We start from the raw sequence: 21,984 nt of genomic DNA, 5'->3' as shown, positions 1-21,984 counted from the left end.
ATATCGATGATTATATTAATTTAAAAATATTCTCTCTGACCGTTCCTCTGAGGATAATAGAGACTGATTATATATTCGACACGAGTTTGATTTATGACAGCAATGCCATGTCATAAAGAGAAAACCAATGAAAACCAGCTGATTTGCAATAGACGTTTGCTGTGGCCAATGAAAGTTGAGAGTTCCTCTTCAGCGCTGTGGTAATTGGTATGAATGTAAGACTTTTTTTCTCTCATTTTTGCAGCTTGGAATCGCTGGAATCGAAATGGTTTGACGGAAATTTCTCACGCGTACACTGAAGATTAACTCGAAATGTGCTCGCGGTCTAAGACTTTAGCTCTCGAAGTCAGAGCTTCATAGCTCCGTTTACACGATCACCACGTCTGCATTTCACCAGACACACGTGATTCTGGAGAATGCAAGGATTCGAGGAGTTGTGACATTACTTTCTGTACGGTAAGACACGATGAGCTTTGTTTTCTTGCTGAACTGTTCAAACTAATAGAGTTGTTTGGGATTTTTTTACGTGTTTCACTCATAGTTTCATTGTCGCAGGCCACCAGTAGTGCTGGCGAGTAACTTTTGATCTCAGGTACTAGATTCGGTCCTCGATTTCCCTTACAACCATTTAAAACTTGTCTTCTTGTCACGCATCTTATACATTTATAGTGATGCACGTAACGTTAGTATAATGGTTACTGTTACAGCTCCGTCTACTTGTTGCATTATTTTCAGTACGTGCACGTTTCCCACAAAATATACGGAAGCGGTCTGATGCCATTAATCATATTTTGTTTTTCTGCTCGGGCGGCAGTACGCCTTTATTATCATTTTGGGAATTTAAACTGCTGTGACACTAAAAAATACGGTCCAACATTAAACACACTATATGCTGTCTTGGTAGAATGCGTTTTCAGACACATCTCTAGAAAAATGGACCCCAAAGTAGCAAGCATATATACTTAACGTTATTTGTTAAACTTCTTATTTACCTGATTAGTATGCAGAGAAGTTTAGTATTATGGCTCAACCAATGGCGTGGTCCTGGGGTGGCACTATCTTTTTGTTCGACCAATGGGAACTTGTCATTAGGTCTCATTCATAACTGGGGGGATTATTTCAACACACATTATTGGAGATTAAATTAAATTAAAATTTACGTCTAGTTCACAACACGTGCCTAGATACATTATTTTTTCTGTAGTAAGAGTATTCTTAATGAGCGACACATACTAACTAGATCAGTAATTTACATAGAAATGACACAGTCATCTCCATTTTAAAGGCTTTATATTCAATAATAAATATCTCTTTAAAAATTAATCTTAACACATTTATGTTTGTGCAAAAATATCAGGTGTTAATGTTTCATGCATTGCATGCATCACAAATAACACTTATATGTGCATCTCAAATGCAACCACAGATGCTTGACGCAACAGGATGCTTTGCTGCTGAAAGGTGTTAAAACCTTTGCCAGAGTTTAAAGGTTACGTGTGTGTGAAAGATGCTGTTGACACTCAAAAACCGAGGAAGTGTAACCTGCACACATAGAGGTAGCAGTGTAACCAAAGCGTACCTGCTTATGTGTGCAAAAGGAAAACTAGATCTTCTGCTAGATAAGTTAGTCGACAAGATAAGCAACATTAAAATAAGAAATAATATGTCAGTTTAATTATTAATTTAATCAAAAACAGAGTATTTTAATAATCTCTCTCCATGACATTCGAAAACATATAACATTGTACTGCTGAATATTGTCTTGGATATTGAGTCCAAAAGATTGAGATCCACCATACTACATTATTCTACTTTGACCTGGATAACTTAGAATATTCACAATTATAAACTAAATATGACACCTAGAAGTTACACACAACATCCTTTCGCAGCATTACATTGTTTTTCTTGTTAAGTTTTACAGGAAATTTTCCTTTGTGTTTTGGCTTGAAGTTTGAGCGTAGTCTTGAGTTACAGCACTCAGATTGGCAAACTCTTAATTGCCTAAACCTAGTGTTGTACTCTAATGGTATTAAATTTGACATTTAATGTAATAAGTGATGCACCATAGTAGCCAGTGTAGAAACAGACCTGGCAAAATCTGTTTTTAAAGTATTTTCCTTAACCTTTTTTCACAGGCACAATGGTGCTGACAGAGAACATAAGGCTTGACTTACGAAGTCTGAATGTATTGAAGCTCCAAGCAAAGGCCTGAAGAGCTCCTGGCTGGGGAAAAAAAAAATTGCCCGTCCCTTCCCTCCCCCAAAAAAACCTTTACATAAGGTGCCTTTCAGCATTCTTTCACCCTGAACCTTTCTGGAAAGCATTTTCCCCGTCTTTCCAAGAACCCTCTCGAACCCCCCACTTCTTTCTGCTAAATTTTGCCCATTTTGTGGCCTCTTTTTTTTTTTTTTTTTTTTTTTAACCATATTCTCCCCTAACAATAAGTCATGAGAAAAAAAACGTGCAACGTTCTTCTGGTCTGTGGGGTCATTAGCTCCATCACAGTATTTTATCTTGGCCTCAGCCCAATAGAATGTCCAACTGCTCATTCTCGGGCGGCACAGCATGGTTGGGCGGTAAATCTACAAACTGGCCAAAACCTAAGCAACCTGTTACAACTCCCTGAGGAGTACAATGAAGAAACCCCTCTCATTTTCATTGGCGGAATCCCTCGTAGCGGCACCACACTGATGCGGGCTATGTTAGACGCCCACCCCCTTGTTCGGTGTGGAGAAGAGACCCGCGTCATCCCCCGGCTGTTAGCCATGCAGGCCTCATGGAGTAACTCCAAACATGAACGTGTCCGTCTGGACGAGGCAGGCGTCACTCAGGAGGTCCTTGATTCAGCTGTACGTGCCTTCCTGTTGGAGATCATAGTGGGGCACGGCGAGCCCGCTCCGAGGCTCTGCAATAAGGACCCTTTTGCTCTCAAGTCCCTCAACTACCTCTCCAAGCTCTTCCCAAAAGCGAAATTTATTCTTATGCTCCGCGATGGCAGGGCCACCATACATTCTATGATTTCCCGCAAGGTGACTATTACCGGATTCGACTTGACAAGTTACCGGGACTGTTTGGTGAAGTGGAACCGGGCGGTGGAGATTATGTATGACCAATGCCTGGCTGCAGCGGATGGCAGCTGTCTACCCGTGCATTACGAGCAGCTGGTCCTGCACCCTGAGCGGGTGATGCACAAGCTCCTTCAGTTCCTGGATCTGCCATGGGACACTGCCGTGCTGCACCACGAACAGCTTATTGGGAAAGCTGGTGGCGTTTCACTGTCAAAGTGAGTGAGTTTGAGGCTTTGAGCTATTTGCTCTCACACTTTTGACAGATTCTTATCACATTCATGTGATATTTCTTACCTCTTTTTGTCTAAATAAATGGGAAATAAAACCCTGAAAAAAAGCATTTTATTATTTAGGCATTACAATATTATAATTGTTGGGTATGGGCAAAATATGTTATATTCCAGTCTTAAAACAAGGGAACAAACTAGAACAATATAGCCACAATTTACCTTAAACCAGGAAACTAATTCTTAATTTATGACCACGATAATTCATATGATATTTTTTCCCTCTGCATATCAAGTGTGGGGTTGCATTTGATACTGATAAGGACTTGTATTTCCATTCCCAACTCCATTTCCCTTAATCCCGTGCTAAGGGCTAATAACCACCAGGTGTTCCCCATTACCACTCCCCTATATAATCGGTGTTTGGACTCTCCTATAGTGCGAAGTCTTCTGTAACATGGAGTCAGAGACGTTCGGCTCCATATGCAGTGGTTTGATAAAGAGAATGGTTAGACAGGCAGTAATCAAAGCACAGCGTCAAGTATGTCAGGGATATCCAGAATCAGTACCAGTAAGAAGCAGAGGTCGGGGCAGGCAGCAGAGAATCACAGTCGGTATACACAATCCAAAGTCAAACACGGAAGGAGCAAACACAAGGAAACCGCTCGGCAATGCCAGACAGAACTAACCAAGACTTCGCACTAAATGAGAGTCCAAACACAGTTTATATAGGGGAGTGGTAATGGGGAACACCTTGTGGTTATTAGCCCTAAGCACGGAATTATGGGAAATACAAGAATGCCAGAGTCCTGAGTGGAGTGCCATCTATTGGAGTTCAGGGGCACTCCAGCTGATGATCCTGACACATTCACTCTTTCCGTTTACATCTATGGCTTTTCCAGAAACTGGATCAAACATGCAGGTTTACATTTCCTTGTCAAGAGTTGAATTAGTGCTCTCTATGTAAATAGTCTCTGTAGAACGAGCAGTAAAACAAATAAATTAGAAGTAAATCGGGTGTTAGTTTGGTCAGCAGGCATTTACAAAGACCTCACGAGCACTAATTGGGTGCAAGTCCTGTAATAATTGAACCATTGGTAGATATTAAAACTCTGGAATAAGTAGATTTGAATTTTCAGTTCATACTGCAATTTGCGATTTGGTCACTTTACAGACTTAATCTCTTGAAGGCAGATCGGTTTAATTTCATATCTTAGAAAAGCACTTAGGCCTTGTCTGCCGTATTCCTAATTACAGTGTTTCTAAATAGATTGATTATACATTGTCTCTCTGATACCTGTCTTTCCTCTAGGGTGGAACTGTCAACGGATCAAGTCATCAAGCCAGTGAATACAGAGGCTCTGTCTAAATGGGTGGGCAAGATCCCTGCTGATGTGGTGAATGATATGGCCAGCCTTGCCCCGATGTTAAGTCGCTTAGGTTATGACCCTCTAGCCAACCCACCAAACTACAACAAGCATGATCTCTTATTTCTGAAGAACACAAAAATAGTGAGGGCAGTCCTAAACTGAAAGGTCCTCTCAACTTGTGAATATTTTGAAGCAATAAACAGTGTGCATTTTATGAGCCTTTACTTGAATTAACAATTTATAGTATTGACAAAACTTAGCCACTTTAATCAGCAGTTTTGTAGGAAAAGAAAAGCTTATATAGGATCATTGTTGCTTGTGGCAACAGTTTCAGTGATATTAGGCATTCTAAAACCTAATTTTAATATTGTATAGTAAAGTCTTTTTTTTCAGTTAAATTGATTTAAATGTTTTGTTATTTGTATGCTTTGTATTGCTAATAATTTCAGTCTACTGACTGTATGCATGATTGCTGTGGTAGATGTGTCATAATGAGTGGTTGTTTTTACACAGGAAACTGTTGAAAAATTAAGTTAACAGTTGCACAGAATTACCACTTTTTAGTTTGTTCATCCTGACTGCTAGAGTATGAATGAAGTTTTGACATGTTTTATAAAAGTTAAAGACAATCTAATTTCATTGTAGGCCTTTTATTGTGAATTTATGAATTACATACTTGAGAAAATGTGGTCCATATGATGGACTTTGGACATAGTCTTTGCTGTGGATGAACTCTCAGTCCTCGACATTCCTTCACAGTGAAAGTCCAGTAACGTTGGACCGGTCTGTCTCACTTGCATGAGATTTCAAAGCGTATTGTAACATATACTTTTTTGTTACAGAAGAACAAGAACCATATATTTATTAAATGTTGGTTATTTCTAAAGAAACCCTTTGTGTGCATAAATGTGTGAGATATGCTCAGATGTTGTAATTAAAACAAATTGATAGGACTTTAATTAAAATAAAGAGACTGATTTTTTATTTTATTTAGTTGAGTTGTCATTGCGTGGCAAAGAGAAAAAAAGCAAATTGACCCCGACGTGATTTGAACACGCAACCTTCTGATCTGGAGTCAGACGCGCTACCGTTGCGCCACGAGGTCTTATACATACGAAACTGAAGTGATTTATTAGTGTCATTTATCAGCACATTTTGGTGTATACGATGATACTGATACATATTTATCTAATGTCACCACGAAAAAGAGGTGATACTGAGCTCGTCAATGTCCTTTCTGATAGTTCACCATAAAAGGATTAATGTTACGAGGACAAAACGTGCATTACTGCACTCCACATAGTCCATCCATTTGTTTTGTTTTTTAAATGTAACGTTATCTAGGGTTCACAAATATTTTTTTTTCATTAATGTCGAAAAATATATATATTTAACGTTTTTTTTAAGGCTTCCGTGTACACTAATGCTATTCCTTGAAATGTTCATTAAATATTTAATTTAAAGGAACAACTTGTATGTTCTATGATTTAGTGAAAACTTTATTTAAAAAAAACGGTAAAAATGCGTCTTAATCCAACCTGTTTAATTTGATAGAGTCTAGTATCTCTAGCGTTCAGAACGTTAAACACTTCCCTGGTGGTCTAGTGGTTAGGATTCGGCGCTCTCACCGCCGCGGCCCGGGTTCGATTCCCGGTCAGGGAATGGACTTTTTATTATTTTTGTTCTCCCCATTTTACAGGATTACACACACACACACACACACACACACATACATATATACGAGTAATTTTTTAAAAAAATTTGTTTTAATGGTTAAATGTTTTATTATTTTAGTACTGCGTTACTCTTTATAATGTAGCTTTTTATGACATGTTTCAATGTGTAAATCATCTCAACTAAATTGTTAATAAAATTATGAAATAAATTAAAAAAAGCAGAGCTGCGGTAATGACATCTTGTGCCATGACATCAAAAACATACAACTCTAGAGAACAGCAGTAAAAGAAACAGAAAACAGCAGGTATTGCATGTTGAAATAAAGAACTAAAACTCCTTTTCATGTTTAAGAAATATTATCTCTTAAAGTTGATTTAGCACGAACATCGTAATATAACACACAAGCCCATAAGGCTAGCTACGGAAGTTCTAAGCGGCCATGCATTATAATTTGTTTCCTTGTTATAACGACTTAATTTTCTCTAAGAAGTTACAAAACTGTGCCAGCAGGTGGCACTATAGACCTGAAAATAACGGATGGGGTGTGTACACTGTTCACTTTACTGTACGCGGACCTTCCTTGTGATCGCAATAATTTGTGCAGTCTTGTTCATTATTTACATTTAACGTCAATTAATTCATAAATGTTTAATCCTTGAATCAATATGATTATTTTGTTTATTAAGTTCATGCTAGATGCACGAGTTTCACCAACGCGTTCTGTGTCATAAAATAACTGCTTATTAAAACCAAGGTTGACGTCCCTGTATTCTGTTTGCACCTATATCTTTATTTGTGCTTCTTTTAGGCACATGATTAGATAGTTAATAATCGGAGATGTTCTGTTTATCTACAGTAGGACGGGACTTACCAATAGGCTATTTGTGATGTGCCTCTTTTCCTTATTATTAATCTTTATTGTTGATCATATTGATGAGAAATGTGATGTATATGTAAAGTGCATAGGCTAATTTAATTCAGTTTTGTTCTATAATGTTGTAATCGTTTTTTTTTCTACACACACATATACACTACACGTACACATGAACACTCTTTTCAAACAGAAGCTTGTAACGCACATGATATCTGCCACAGCATATAATGACAACTAAAAATGATACACTTTATATAATTTTATATCAAATAAAGGGAAAATTAAAAGTGAATTTAATCCAAGCAGCTCTAAAAGATCTTCGAATAGTTCTGCATCCTTCTGAAGTGTTCGTGGTGTTGCCATTTAAACATGTTAATTACAAAAACATAACGTTTGGTGCACTGTCTCTGGGAAAATCAACAGTGATCGATCAGCCTTTATTTATGTACAATATTGTAAACGTCAATACCTAGGAGAAGCAAAATTTGCTGAAATATTGGCTACATAAGGCTTGCATGGTTGTCCATCAGATGCCTGTCAAAGTTGAGTTCGTTACTATAGCAACAGTAAAACTGTCATGACATTATAACAAATTCAAAAAAAACTTAAAAAAAGAAAATTAAATCGTTAACGAGGAAATGACTTTCGCTATAGCGAAATCCTATCCGATTATGAAATCTGCTCTATTTTATCTTCCTTCAAATCTTAAACATGCACACACTACAACATTTGAAAATCGCGGCACAACACACACTACAAGTTATCATTAAGATAATCATACCAGAAGGCGCGCGTCACGTGATCTCACGCAGCAGTTCGTCACTGATATTTGTTTACATATGTTATCTAGCTGCTAGAAACTTTCTGCACTCACCCAGTGCATTCAATTTTTTTTTACTCCAGCGCTTCTTACACATACAGACTGTCTTGTTTCTACAAAATGTCAAGAAACAGTCCAATGGAGCCATACATCAGGTGTTTTGCGCATTGGCTGTGAAAGTACTGACGTAATCATATAGCAATCATAATCCCGATTTAAATCCTAAATATCAAACATGTTTGATATTAATCGAGGCTGCCCCTCGATTATAATGCATGGCAGCTTTAATGTGTGTGCTGCAGCTAGAATTCATAATCGGTTAGGATTTTAACAATCCTGTAGAGTGAGCCAGGCTTTAGAACTTCCTTAACTAACAGCATCTCACCATAACATTACATTTTTGTACCAAGCCAAATTATTTTTCATTACAGATTGAGAAGTAGTCTCATTTCAATATTTAGGCTTTTGGTACATGTTTTTTAATATAAATATTAAATCACATGAATCATTAATTATATTTTTTGTCAAGGTGTGTAAGGTAACAAATCCAAAATCTAAAATGCAGGAACACTCATATATATATATATATATATATATATATATATATATATATATATATATATATATATATATATATATATATATATATAGCCTATATATATATATATATATATATATATATATATAGCCTATATATATATATATATATATATATATATATATATATATATACACATATACACACACACACACACACACACACACCGGTTTCTATCATTTAAAAATATCCTTCTTTTTTTTGACCACATTTGTTCAAAATATATATTACGTAGGTTGCATAATTTAAATGAAACGCCATAGATAACTACAGCACATAGCCTATCACAAGCCACTTCAAAATACACCTAAAGCACCAATAACCATAGACACCAGACACATCCGGGAAAGAGTGTGACTAGCTCACTCATGCACGAAATTGGCTGCGATAAACTGAGTACCAAAACTGTGCACTCGCTACTCGCATCTTCAGCGAAAATACTGAGAAGGTAGGTTAATGCACTTGTACTTTTTTTTTTTTTTTTTGGACTTATCGTGTCATGTTATCGCTACCAAATAGTTTGTAAAATAATAAACCGATTAGAATAAGCACTTAACGTAACTTTAATGATCCAATGAGATCTTGTTTTCTGGTGTTTACGTGTAGCTACTAGTAACAGCATTAATTCGGCGATTCCAAATAATAGGCCTATTTAAAATGTAAACACATATAAAAATGTGTGAATTATAACGTTCTGATGTTACTTTAGTTTTTATATGGAAAGCAGCTGTGTGTTTTGGAAAATTATTTACAATTCAAATTTTGAATGTCGTTTTTTGTCACTTCTGTATGCAAACATTTGCAAATAATGACCATAAGAGTGTTACCATGTTCTAAAGGTCACAATTAATTAGGCTAGGTATTAAGAAATAAAGGACAAAAATAACAAACCAATTGTTATATAAAGAAACGATATATATATGTGTGTGTGTGTGTGTGTGTGTGTGTGTGTGTGTGTATAATGCGGCATATATACTACAGTATAAATATTACATATTATGATACATATTGGGAGGGTTTTTAACATTTGAACCTGCGTGAACGATTACAGAACTCCTTTGGAAATTTAATGAAGTGGGCTATTAATTATCAAATCTTTTATAGCAAACCAACTGCTAGATGGAAATGAACCTTTCTTTAGTAGGTACTGGATTCAAAATAATATCAGTTGATAATATTTGAATATTCCTTGTACTTCCACCAAAAATAATTTTCCTATTGTTTTTTTTTTATTCACGCCCCCGCCTCTACTTTCCAATTTGTTTATGTTTGCTTCTTCATTTGCACATTATTTTGCTATGCCCCTTTCCAAAAAAATATATATTTTGTTGAAATGGCCTGCAGAAGTCATCTTAAGCCCTTGAGATTTTATGGTAGCCATTCATTCATTTCAGCAGTCTTGTGAGTGTGTATTAAGATCTGGCTGTTTCCAGCTCACAATATGATTTTCATTCACAGGCCACTCCTTTTAATCCCCTCTATAGGCTGAGAAATGGACGGCTTTCATGTGACCATTCGAACCTCAGCATCTCCGCTCTCAGGAACGTATGGCAGGGTTTGGATCTCTTTGATTGGTACTCTGAGTGAGAGCCCTCCAGTCAGAGTGGAACACTGTCTCTTGCCAGGCTCAGTAAGACAAACACCTAATTTGAGAAGACATAATATTATTCTGAACACAGATGTAATTAAGTAATAAATTTTTTTTTTAGAGTTCTAATAGTTTACAAAAAAAAAAAAAAAAAAAAAAAGCCCATACAGTTTTAAAAATTAGCTTTTTATAAGGGACTATATTTGTCTTTTACTTCATGAAGGTATATTCGTATTTTGGTATAATCTTATTTACCACATAAGAAAAAAAAAACATTGTGCCTATTTGTGTCAAAAGCTAATTAATCATTAATATCAAATGCGAAAGTAAACATAAAATAATTTTGATTGATTATTTTGATTATGTACATCACTGTTCAGTAGTTTTGTAAGAAACTACGATTTAATTTCTGTATTCTTCTTATAAAAAATGAATAATGTAAAATATGAATTCAATTTAAAATCACATTTAGTATTATTATTATTATTATTATTTACATATGTTTTATAATGTAATTTATTTCTGGGATGGCAGAGCTGAATTTCCAGCATCATTACTTCAGTCTTTAGTGTCACATGATCCATCCAGAAATCATTCTAATATGCTGATTTGCTGCTCATCAATTATGACCAATATTCAAAACAGTTGAGCTGCATATTGTTTTTGTGGAAACATGATACATTTTGTGTTTACATTTTTATTTGGTGAATAGAAAGTTCAAAAGAGATTTAAAAATTTATTTGAAGCAGAAATCTTTTGTAACATTGCAGATGTCTTTACTGTCACTTTTGATAAATTTAACACTTTTGATAAAATTTAACACATCCTTTTAAAAAGTATTTTATCAAAATATATTACTGACCTTAAACTTTTGAACAGTAGCATATTTTACATAGACAGTGTGTCACAATGTTCAACAAGCACATGACTGCCTCACACCCTTAAACTAATGCACTTACAAATACACACACACACACACACACACACACACACACATACACACACACACACACACACACACACACATAGAGAGCGTAGAGAAACCAACTGCTTTTTATTTCTTTGCATTTGTTTTTCTTTAGCTTGCTTTCTAATCTAGTCGTCTAATAAACCTGGTATCGTACAGTATATTACAAATATTTTTGGCTCTTTGATGAATTGATTTTGTTCCTCTTTTGTAAATTGGTTTGGATAAAAGCATCTAATGCATAAATATAAATGTCAATAATCAGAACAGCGTACACCCTCTAACAGCTACAGGCCACTACAGTATCACCTGAGGCACTTAAACCCATTCTAAACCTGCCTAGAATATGATATATATCAAATGACTGTTAAATAACTGAGATATAAAAACAAAGTCATACACTATGAAAGCATTCTTTTAGACTGTGACCCTGTCTAGCAGGTACACATGCAAATGTGGTGTTTTTGTTTTTGGGACAGGCCTACACAGTTGTCATCAAGTCTAAAGAGGAAGTTGGCATAGTGGTTTTGTTGAAACTCCGTCTTGAGGCTCAGCCTGGCTTTCCGGACCTGGATTGGCACTGTGGGGATGTGCAGGTGAGACGGAGTTCTGAGGATCCTGAGGTGGAGGTTTTTCCTTGTCATAAATGGATCCGGACAGCGGATGGTAACGTTGAGCTTCGGAATGCGAAAGGTGAGATGATTCTGTTTTCACCATTCCTTCAAACGTATTAATTTGGTGATAACATCCTCTTTATTTCCTGTATCTCATATCAACACCTATTAATGTTTCCCCTCTCTAGTGTGTCTGAAAAATAAGGAAACATTAGCAATCCTAACCAATCACAGGGAGAGGGATCTCCAACAAAAACAACAGTTTATCAAGTAAAACATTTTGACTCATTAGTTTATTGTTTTTTTTCCTCCCAACTCTTTTTTAAATCAATAGTTAATAAAGATGTTGTTTTTTATCTGCAGATGGGGCAAATTTGTTGAAGGCGGTCCTCACTGTGTAGACACGTCCAGTGTTACATCTCTAGGACCAAACTTTAGTTACATGCGTCAGCGGTAGTGGTTTAGCTTTCTTAAAGCTTCATTACAAACTAGATTGATGTTAATTTATTCTTATATCATGTGAACTGAATTCGACAATGAAATGTTGTCCCTCTGCTTGTCTTTTAGCCCAGTTTACAATGTGCACTACATAAAGGGTTTCATGGAAAGAAGAACATCTTGGAGCCTACAGGAACTTGAGACATTCTTCCTTTTCAGTGGAAGGGAGAACACAATTGCCAGTATGCTAAACAAATATTAACAATTTACAATACAAAACTCGTGTGTGTGTGTGTGTATAAATATATATATATATATATATATATATATATATATATATATATATATATATATATATATATATATATATATGATTTTTTTGCTTGCGATTCTCTCATAGAATATGTTCAGGCTCATTGGCAAGAGGATGCATTCTTCGGATATCAGTGCCTCAATGGTTGCAATCCCCTGTATATCAGACGGATCCATAACCTGCCTTCTAAACTGTCTGTCACTTCAGAGATGGTCAGACCTTTTCTACCACGGGACTCATCTTTGGAGAAGGAGATGGAGGTGCATACAAGTGTTCAAATGTGGATTGAGGCCATTTTGACATTTTTATCAGAGCATAATTGTTATTCTGTTTAACTGTGTATTGTATATTGCACAGAGAGGACATGTGTATCTTCTGGATTATGAAGTGCTGGATCAGCTGCCTGCTAATACTGTCAATGACAAACAAACCTACTTGGCTGCTCCTTTATGCCTGCTGCATTACAACCGACAAGGAGAACTAAAGCCCATAGCCATACAAGTAAAAATATTTAACCGCCTTTTATTGTAATAGTCACCAATCTTTGATTAGATGTATTAAGATCTTTTGGATTAATTTTAATGACCAAATGAATGCTAAAATAATATTTCAGCTTCAACAGGCTCCTGGTCCACAGAATCCTGTTTTCTTGCCCTCTGATTCTGCACCGGATTGGTTGTTAGCAAAGATGTGGGTCCGTAATTCAGATTTCCAGGTCCATCAGCTACTTTCCCATTTTTTGCGCACTCATCTTATAGGAGAGGTGTGCTGTACCGCCACACTCAGACAGCTGCCCGAGATTCATCCTCTTCACCAGGTAGAAACAATTATTAGCCAATCAGTATTTTGTCTGTTGTTTCAAAAATTGTTGAAAAATGGGTGGCTAAATTACTGATTCAACATCTCAGTAAAAGCAATAATTTATTTCACCCTATGCAATTTGGGTTCAGGGCCCATCACTCAACAGAAACAGCTAACTGTTTGTTTTTGGAAAAGGTTAAAGGCTACCTAGATAAGAGTTCTTATGTTGGTGCTGTCTTTCTAGAACCTAAAGTTCTTTTATCTAAATTAACATATTTCAATTTCTCTGAACAAGCTCTCAACTGGATAAAATCATACCTGTCCATTAGAAACCAATGTGTTCATAATAATGATTCAAAGTCCCCATTCTGTGAATGTCCAGTAGGGGTCCCCCAAGGCTCCATAATTGGTCCAATCCTTTTTACATTATAAGTGATTTGCCAGAAGCATGTAAAAATGTTGATGTTCAGATGTATGCAGATGATTCTGTATGTCATGCCTTTACCTAAAAAACTAAAAACAACAAAAAAAAAACAGTCTGTATGGAATTTACCAAACAAAATATGAAGGTGTCACATTCTGTGTTCCTTATAGTACAGGAGCTTGATATTGTTAATGATTTCAAGTATCTAAGAGTCACATATGACTCCTCCTTAACATTTAAATGTCATGTAAAAAAGTTTGGCAAATAAAGTTAAATTCAACTTTAAACAAGTTAGACCGTTTTTTGACACCAAAGCTGCCAAGTTGTTCATATTGAGTATTGTTTTACAAATTGGTCATTAACTAGCACAAGTACTTTTAAAAGTATTGAATCTCTATTTAGGAAAGCCATAAAAACTTTTGATAAAAAGGCATTGTCGATAGATAGATAGATAGATAGATAGATAGATAGATAGATAGATAGATAGATAGATAGATAGATAGATAGATTTTTATGGTTTAAAGTCGTTTGACATGAGGGTGGATGGTCGAATTATTTAACTTAAACTTTAAATTGTTTTTCAGCTCCTGATGCCTCATATCCGGAGCACTCTTCAGATCAACATTCAGGCTAGAGTCACTCTTCTGGCCACAAAAGGTGTTTTTGACAAGGTTGGTGTGTTTAATATATTCTGTTTACCCTGTGGTGGAAGTGAAAGAGCGAATCTAGTTTTTCCTCATGATTTAGTTTAATTTACTATGGTTTTCTATTTTTTTTTTTTTTTTGTAGTCAGTAGCCTGTGGTCTGGAGACGATACCACTGCTGCTTGCTCGAGGAACGCAACGTCTCCGCTACAGCTCAATGTGTGTGCCAGATGACATAAGAGTGCGTGGACTGGATGCACTACCTATATGTTATTATGCAAAAGACGCACTGAGGGTCTGGGATGCTCTACACAGGTACTATCTACAGCCTTCAGCATTATATGAATCAGAGTCTTTAGGATTGAAGTAAGCACATGATTTGCGTTTGCCATGCAGGTTCGTTGCAGGCTGGATTCGTTTGTATTACTTTGACGATAAGGACGTCCAGCAAGACTGTGAACTACAAAACTGGATTAGAGAGATCTTCACCGAGGGATTCCTCGGCCTCAGTCACATAGGTTCAAGAAGAGAACTGTCACAGATTTTGTTCTTACGCACAAGGGTCAATAACATAATGCCCATTTTTTCATATTTATTAATTTATAAAAAAAATACATAAAAAATGCACTACAATGACAATGAAATTTCGAATTACCATTTTTCGGACTATAAGTCGCACCTTAGTATAAGTCGCATCAGTCCAAAAAATACGCCATGACGAGGAAAAAAACATATATAAGTCGCACTGGACTATAAGTCGCATTTATTTAGAACCAAGAACCAAGAGAAAACATTACCGTCTACAGCCGCGAGAGGGCTCTCTATGATTTCAGTGGTAGACTACAGGAGCACTGAGCAGCATAGAGCGCCCTCTCGCGGCTGGAGACGGTAATGTTTTCTATTGGTTCATGTCAAATTAATTTTGATAAGTCTCACCTGACTATAAGTCGCAGGACCAGCCAAACTATGAAAAAAAGTGCGACTTATAGTCCGAAAAATACGGTAACCATTTTGTTTATGGGGGGGGGGCCATAAAGTCAGTATTGTTTGGCTGATTCTATCCTGATATAATGAAAACAAAAGGCATTGTTAAAAGACTTAAATTCTTGAGAAATACATTTTTGGAATAATGAAATTTGGCATAATCGTTTATTATTATTTCTTAGGAAACGTCTTTTAAAATATCAGAAAAGGCAAGGTTAGATTAGTTTGTAACATGTTATGACTTCCCCAAAAACATAATGATTTTCATGAATTGATCATTTTTGGAGGGAATAAAGAAAAAAAAAATGTGAGCATAATTCTGTCCTGATATTAGAAAAGATGCATAAAAATGAATGTAGTTTAGAATTAGTTTGGTATAATCTTCGTTTTTCTTAGAAAACATTCCTGAAAAATCAATAGTTAGATAATTTAACCTTTTTATGGCAATATCTGGTAGTGTGACCCAAAAACATAATACTTTTTGTGAATTGATCATTTTGAAAAAAAAAATGTACATTTAAAAATATATTTTAAGAAAAAATGATAATAGGTGTATGGGAAATATTTCACTCACATGTATTTGTTTTACTTAATGGTTACACCACATTAAATTTTTTGGAGTCATTACATTTAATTTAAGGTACATTTCAGAACCACGTGAAACGAACATATGAATTTGAAGATAATGCTTTCTAAGAATCTTTTTCAAAGACTGATTACTGGGGACCTTCCTGTCATTGACCGATACAATTTCTGTCTCATCTACTTCGTTTATTCTTCACAGAGATGTAAAATGCATAAATTGATCTTTGCTTTGCCTTCGTTTCATGTTCTCCAGGAGTTCCACAGTCATTTCAGACTGCAGCCGAAATGTGCAAGTTTGTTACCATGGTGATCTTTTCCTGCTCAGCACTTCATGCAGCTGTGAACTTCTCTCAGGTATGTTCAGTTATTAATAAACTGACAGAGGTGCTTAGGAACAGCATATTATGTCCACCTAACTAATTCAAATTCACTGAACTCATCTCATCTCACCCCTTCTTAAACCAATCTCCACATTTAGCTGGATTATAACATTTGGATACCGAACAGTCCAGCAGCCATGTCACGTCCACCTTCTCAGACTAAAGGCTCGGTGTCTGAGGAGGACATTTTCTCCTTCCTTCCGGAAGTGAACTCCTCTTGCCACGTCCTTAGTGTCCTGTCTCTATTGTCACAGCCTGCCATTGACTATGTGAGTGTTAACACAATTTCTAAGGTATTTCTGTGTGAATATTTACACTGAATATTCACTGTAGGATTCAGACGTGATGTTCATCTAGCCATTACTTCCTCTTTAGGTGCCCTTGTGCCATTATAATGAGTGGTACTTCAGCAGTGGTGCAACCGTCAAGCTTGTGGAGGAGGTCCAGAGAGAGCTGAAAATGATAGCAAAAGATATCACAGACAGGAACAGCCAGCTGGAGTTGCCCTATCCTTACCTGTCTCCAGATCACATTGAGAATAGTGTGACTATTTGAGTTCACTGTCAAATTGGATCATGAGTTGTAACTTTATGCCAAAAGAAGGTTTTAAATGTTTTTTATTTCGTTTTTTTTTTTCACTAATTAACCTAAAAGAGAGCTCCTTAAAAACCTGACAATAGCATAAAGTCCAGGGCCCATATTCATAAAGAATCTTAATGCAAAAAGTAGCTCCTAGTGACAAAATTCTAAGAAAATTCTTAGAAATGTGGGCGTTTACTCTTAAAATTAAAGAAAAAATCCTAGTAAAGAAAAAAGTAATTCAGAAAGCATCTTAACCCTTAAAAGAGGTCTTAAGGTCAAACTTGTTAGGAGCACAGACGAGGACTTTTAAGGGGCTTAAGAGTTTCTTTAGCAGAGGAGAAAATGGCAGAAAGACGAAGATGCAGAAGAAATGTGTTGCAGACAATGGATGACTGTGAGTTAATAAGACACTATAGATTAGATCGTGCAGGGATCATGTTTGTGAATGATCTTATTAGAGACGTGCTAACATCTCCGACAGAGCGCAGAAATTTCATAGCGCCAGAAATTAAAGTAATCCCTACATTATGATATTTGGCAATTGGGAAAATGTAACAATGCAATAGTGATGATTTGGGTCTGTCACAACTTTCTGTAAGCAGAGTGATCACACAAACAATTACAGCACTTTCAGAACATCTTATTGTGTCGCAGTTCATTTCGTTTCCACTGGACATTCCCACCTTGCAGGCTCAAAAAACTGCATTTATGAATATAGCAGGCTTATAGGTGCACACAAGAAGGGGGAATGAACCGTTAATAGTTTGTGCTATACGCTCCCATGTCTGCTTCTTGTCCCTTGCTGTGACACCCGGCCCGAAATTTCCTTTAAGAATGGCCTTGTGTTCATCCACTAACTGGGCTAATAGTAAACACTGTTCCTCTGTCCAGTTTGGCTTGCTCGCCCTTCTTGGTTTTGATTCCATGTTTGATACATTAAAACCAACATTCAAACCACCACTTAAATAGAACAGCAATCACTGTAATTGGAAAGAGTGGAACAATTCTTATCATTCTAAGCCAATCAAATACCTTATAGGAAATTAAAAGCATGGTAAATAAAAAAAAGGATTTAGATACACACATATAATGTGTGCTTGTGTGTGTGTGTGTGTGTGTGTGTGTGTGTGTGTGTGTGTGTGTGTGTGTGTGAGAGAGAGAGAGAGAGAGAACGGTCAAATAGGAAAAATTACACATGTAAATTCAAAGTGAGAATTAGAATACACACTATACTTAAAATCACTCTTTTTTTTAACTTCTTGGAAAACCAACCAATCACAGTCTTCAAAAGATTGTGTCATACATAGCAACAGGGTCAACCCCGCCTCCTCACTAAGATGAAAGTTTTTGTCTTTTCCTTACTCAGAGTTGCTCTCAGATCGGTCCCGATTCGCTCTTAAGCTAAGACTCCTACGTAAATTTTTTTAAGCTAAATTAAGAGTTTTCTGAGAGGATTCTTAGAATCTTTATGAATACGGGCCCAGGGATTTAAAAAAAATGTTTTAGAAAAAAAATATCTAATTTAAAGTTTATTAATAAATATTATATAAATACCTTTTTTTCCATGATTTGACAAAATTACAATGTTATTGGAAATAATGCACAATAAAAATAGTCTGTTCACAAGTGCGATTTACCTTGATTTTTCTTTGTTGTCTTCAACCATCACGTTTCATAGGTAATTTCAAGCGAGATCTTCACTGAAACTAACTTAATACTTTTGTGACTGAAGGTCTGGGGATGGGACAAGTGTAGAAAAAAAATCTTTGCATGAATTGCATTTGAAAAGTAACAAAATAAAAGATTAATGAAGTTATTCTTAAATTTTCTTAAAGACCGTACAAAAAAGGAAGTTTTATTTTACAGTTTATTTTGATAAAAAATGATGGATAAAACTGGATAAATTAAAGAAACACTCATATAATAATATAATAAGTTGTACTTGAGGTCCCGTTGCCGTGTCTTCCAGGGCACAGGGGGCGGTAGTGTTCGGGAGACCTGTGTGGAAACGTTCAGTCCAAGTCCGTTTGGTGTTGCACTTTTCTTTCCTGCGTTCCATTTCCAACTGTCATCCACCTTTTGACACCTGTTCGTACATCTAAAAACATTTGAAGGTCAGTTTATGTAAAAACGTATTTAATTGTATAGTTTAATGTAACCTAGCTTAAGTGTCATGAAGTGTTATGTATACTACGAATAATTAATATTTGTATAAAGGTCTCATCAATCAAGCAAGTTCGCTTAAAAATATTTTTACATGTATTAAAGACAGATTTAGAGATAATCTTGTTTGAATCAACGATATATATATATATATATATATATATATATATATATATATATATATATATATATATATATACATATATATATATATTTCATGTCTTTTTAACGTTAGGGTTAACCTTAGCCATTTTCTGACAAATGGCGAACAGGTTATTCGTGAGTTACAAGTAAGGTAGTCCTTTTTCCTCTCAAGACGAGTTTAAAAGTATTCTTTCTGTGATTGCTGACTTTTCATACTACACAGTCTGCATTACATCCTTTTAACTTAACAGACCTTACTTTAAAATCCTAGGTGTCAAACTCGTTTTCACTGAGGGGCACTTCAACATGAATGGCTGCCATCAAAGGAACGCTTGTAACTGTAAGACTGTTCAAATGTTACTACTCCTTAATAAATACAAGCTAAAGTACTAAAAAATACTTTTTAAATTGTCATAATTCACAATGAATCTATGTAGTGCCACAATAAATTAATTAGTAATTGTTTGCAATTCAACTCACATTTATTTTTAAAGCATTTTTCATGATACACAGTTGCGAAGCAGCTTTACAGAAAATTCACTGAAAATGTGAAAACATTCCTACATTTAGTAGTTTACCGCACTTTTAATAACACAAAAAATGCACAAGTCAATCTGCGATACCAAACAGGAACACAGGGGGACACCAAAAGACCACTAAACGAGTTACCTTGACCAGACTGATCCAGATTTACTAAACCACTGACTAATGCGTAACTAAAACACCTTCAGCATCCAGTATAAAACACTCTTGCTTTTAAGCCAAATAACTTGCTGTATATATATATATATATATATATATATATATATATATATATTTTTTTTTTTTTTTTTTTTTTTTATTAATTTAATTAAAAGACAATTTTGTATGTTTTTCCTTGTGTGCTGCTCGACTATTTCCCTTGGTGGTGCTCAAGCAGTGAGGTCTGCACTTATTCCTTTGAGCCGTCCATGCAGTCATCATTAACAAGGAAAAACAACAGCCCTAATCAGGCTGATTAATAGCTCATGCTTTTATCACGGTATACGGTATTATCACGGTATTGACAATGGTCATAATACAGTATTACAGGTTAAATAACTTTTTTTATAACAAAAAAAAAACTGAAGGCCAACATTTAAATACAATAAAGCAATACCGAAAAAAAATATATAAAGTTAAAAGTTTTACACTGATTAAAGTGAAAAAGAACCATAAAGACCAATCCGTATCACTTTAAATAAGACCTCATTAGTTAACCTTAGTTAATGCATTAACATTCACAATGAGCAATAGCTACATTTGCTACAGAAGTTATTAATCTTTGTTAAGAAAAATACAACTCTTAGTTCATGTCAGCTCATTAAATAACACAGCTGCAATTTTCTATTTTAACAACGTGTTACAGTTTTTCCTGTTGCTTTGGTACATTTCTCGAATCATCCTTGAGATTTGCAAAACAGTAAGTGCATTTCTCAAAACAACTCGTACAAATAGCAAAACACCATGGATACATGCAAAAGCCAGTCTCCTGCTCAAAATCCTTAGTTCATCTCTCGAAAATAAATATATGGGACAATGAACATGTCAGTGCCATCAGAATGACAAGTCCTTGTGTCATAGTTTACGGCTAAGACAGTCAAATCACTTAGTCATGTTGTCAATATAACAGTGTACTCTGGAGGGATGTTCTGATGTAAACTACTGTATTGAACAGTAAGCCATATGCTTATGTATGCCATATATCCATTTCAAAAGTACACATTTACACATTACTGTATGTGGGATATTGATTGAAAGAGACTGAATAGAATTCACAGTGTCACATTTACTAGTGGTCTGACCTCCCACACCCCCCACACACCCCAAAAAAAAATAAAATTATAATAAAACCTTTTACAATGCTATTGTGATATAGAAATAATTTGTAACTCTTGTGTTGTCCTCTGTCTATACAGTATAAGCTTTCCAACTGAAGATTCATGAGATTAACCTTTGAGCTATTTCAGAGAAATGGTTTATCATTGATTTATCATCTACATTCTCTTCATTTAGTAAAGATTCACTTGCACAATTCATGCCAAATTGACAAAAAGTCAAATAATAATGTGTAAAAAATAAAATAAAGTGTGCTTGGCAGTTTATGATAACTAGATTAACCATTTTGCATTTAATGACTTATATGATGAACTAAAGACTAGATGTTTGGAGTGGTAAGAATATTGCACAGAAAACTGTATAATACATTTTTAGCAACATGACATTAGCGACTTATAATGTAGGAAACCACAGATAAATGTGCATAATCAATAGCATGAATGTACAAAAGCAATCGCAACTTGTTCAAAAGAATGAAAAACTAATGTTAACTAATAAAACCCTAATGTAAAGTGTGACTGAATAATAAAGATTTGAATACATTTTAGAAAGTACTGAAGCTGCTTTATTTATGGGGTTTCCAGAGTAAAGGCTGCTTTATCCTGCAGTTTAGCGCCATCTGCTTTCAGAGGGTGAATGTGCTTACATTCAGCACAGTGTTCCCCCATGTGCTTTTCATATGTGCTTGATTACATTAGAGTGGCACACGTCTTTTTAGCAGTATACAGCTGTGTTGTGCATTTTGACCAGTTGATGGGAATAGTATTCTTAAAATGCATCCCAAATTCTGAATAATTTGTAATGTTGATGAATATAATAATTATTCACAGTATTTAGAAGTGCTTACAATAACAATATTGCAT

The 21,984-nt window shown here is 35.4% G+C and overlaps 2 protein-coding genes and 1 non-coding gene across 3 annotated transcripts; 2 read left to right on the top strand and 1 right to left on the bottom strand.

Annotated features, from left to right (window-relative positions):
* Window positions 1-173: 173 nt before the first annotated feature.
* LOC127941652 (protein-tyrosine sulfotransferase 1) lies at window positions 174-5,637 on the top strand. The gene is made up of 3 exons (XM_052536962.1): window positions 174-456; window positions 2,139-3,286; window positions 4,611-5,637. The coding sequence occupies exons 2-3, from the start codon at window positions 2,451-2,453 to the stop codon at window positions 4,828-4,830; spliced, it is 1,056 nt and encodes a 351-aa protein (XP_052392922.1). The 5' UTR covers window positions 174-456; window positions 2,139-2,450; the 3' UTR covers window positions 4,831-5,637.
* A 64-nt stretch (window positions 5,638-5,701) lies between these two features.
* Window positions 5,702-5,773, bottom strand: trnaw-cca (transfer RNA tryptophan (anticodon CCA)). Its single transcript has one exon. It is a non-coding gene; the product is annotated as a tRNA-Trp (tRNA).
* A 4,336-nt stretch (window positions 5,774-10,109) lies between these two features.
* On the top strand, window positions 10,110-18,593 carry LOC127941644 (hydroperoxide isomerase ALOXE3-like). The gene is made up of 14 exons (XM_052536949.1): window positions 10,110-10,267; window positions 11,672-11,885; window positions 11,995-12,076; window positions 12,170-12,259; window positions 12,374-12,486; window positions 12,645-12,817; window positions 12,915-13,058; window positions 13,171-13,374; window positions 14,367-14,453; window positions 14,572-14,741; window positions 14,823-14,944; window positions 16,249-16,349; window positions 16,474-16,644; window positions 16,751-18,593. Exons 1-14 carry the CDS (start codon window positions 10,130-10,132, stop codon window positions 16,928-16,930), a joined length of 1,989 nt encoding a protein of 662 aa, XP_052392909.1. The 5' UTR covers window positions 10,110-10,129; the 3' UTR covers window positions 16,931-18,593.
* Window positions 18,594-21,984: the final 3,391 nt, after the last annotated feature.

This window comes from Carassius gibelio, chromosome A21 (genome assembly GCF_023724105.1).
Source record: "Carassius gibelio isolate Cgi1373 ecotype wild population from Czech Republic chromosome A21, carGib1.2-hapl.c, whole genome shotgun sequence".
Lineage (NCBI taxonomy): Eukaryota > Metazoa > Chordata > Actinopteri > Cypriniformes > Cyprinidae > Carassius > Carassius gibelio.
This window is presented reverse-complemented; position numbering and strand designations above follow the sequence as displayed.

What these genes read in the sequence shown, in the direction of transcription:
- LOC127941644 (XM_052536949.1), top strand. Translation starts at nt 10,130, where the DNA reads ATGGACGGCTTTCATGTGACCATTCGAACCTCAGCATCTCCGCTCTCA. An exon ending in CCTCGGCCTCAGTCACATAG is followed by an intron (nt 14,945 to 16,248) that starts GTTCAAGAAGAG and finishes CATGTTCTCCAG; the next exon opens with GAGTTCCACAGTCATTTCAG. An exon ending in CAGCTGTGAACTTCTCTCAG is followed by an intron (nt 16,350 to 16,473) that starts GTATGTTCAGTT and finishes CTCCACATTTAG; the next exon opens with CTGGATTATAACATTTGGAT.
- LOC127941652 (XM_052536962.1), top strand. Translation starts at nt 2,451, where the DNA reads ATGAGAAAAAAAACGTGCAACGTTCTTCTGGTCTGTGGGGTCATTAGC. An exon ending in GGTGGCGTTTCACTGTCAAA is followed by an intron (nt 3,287 to 4,610) that starts GTGAGTGAGTTT and finishes TCTTTCCTCTAG; the next exon opens with GGTGGAACTGTCAACGGATC.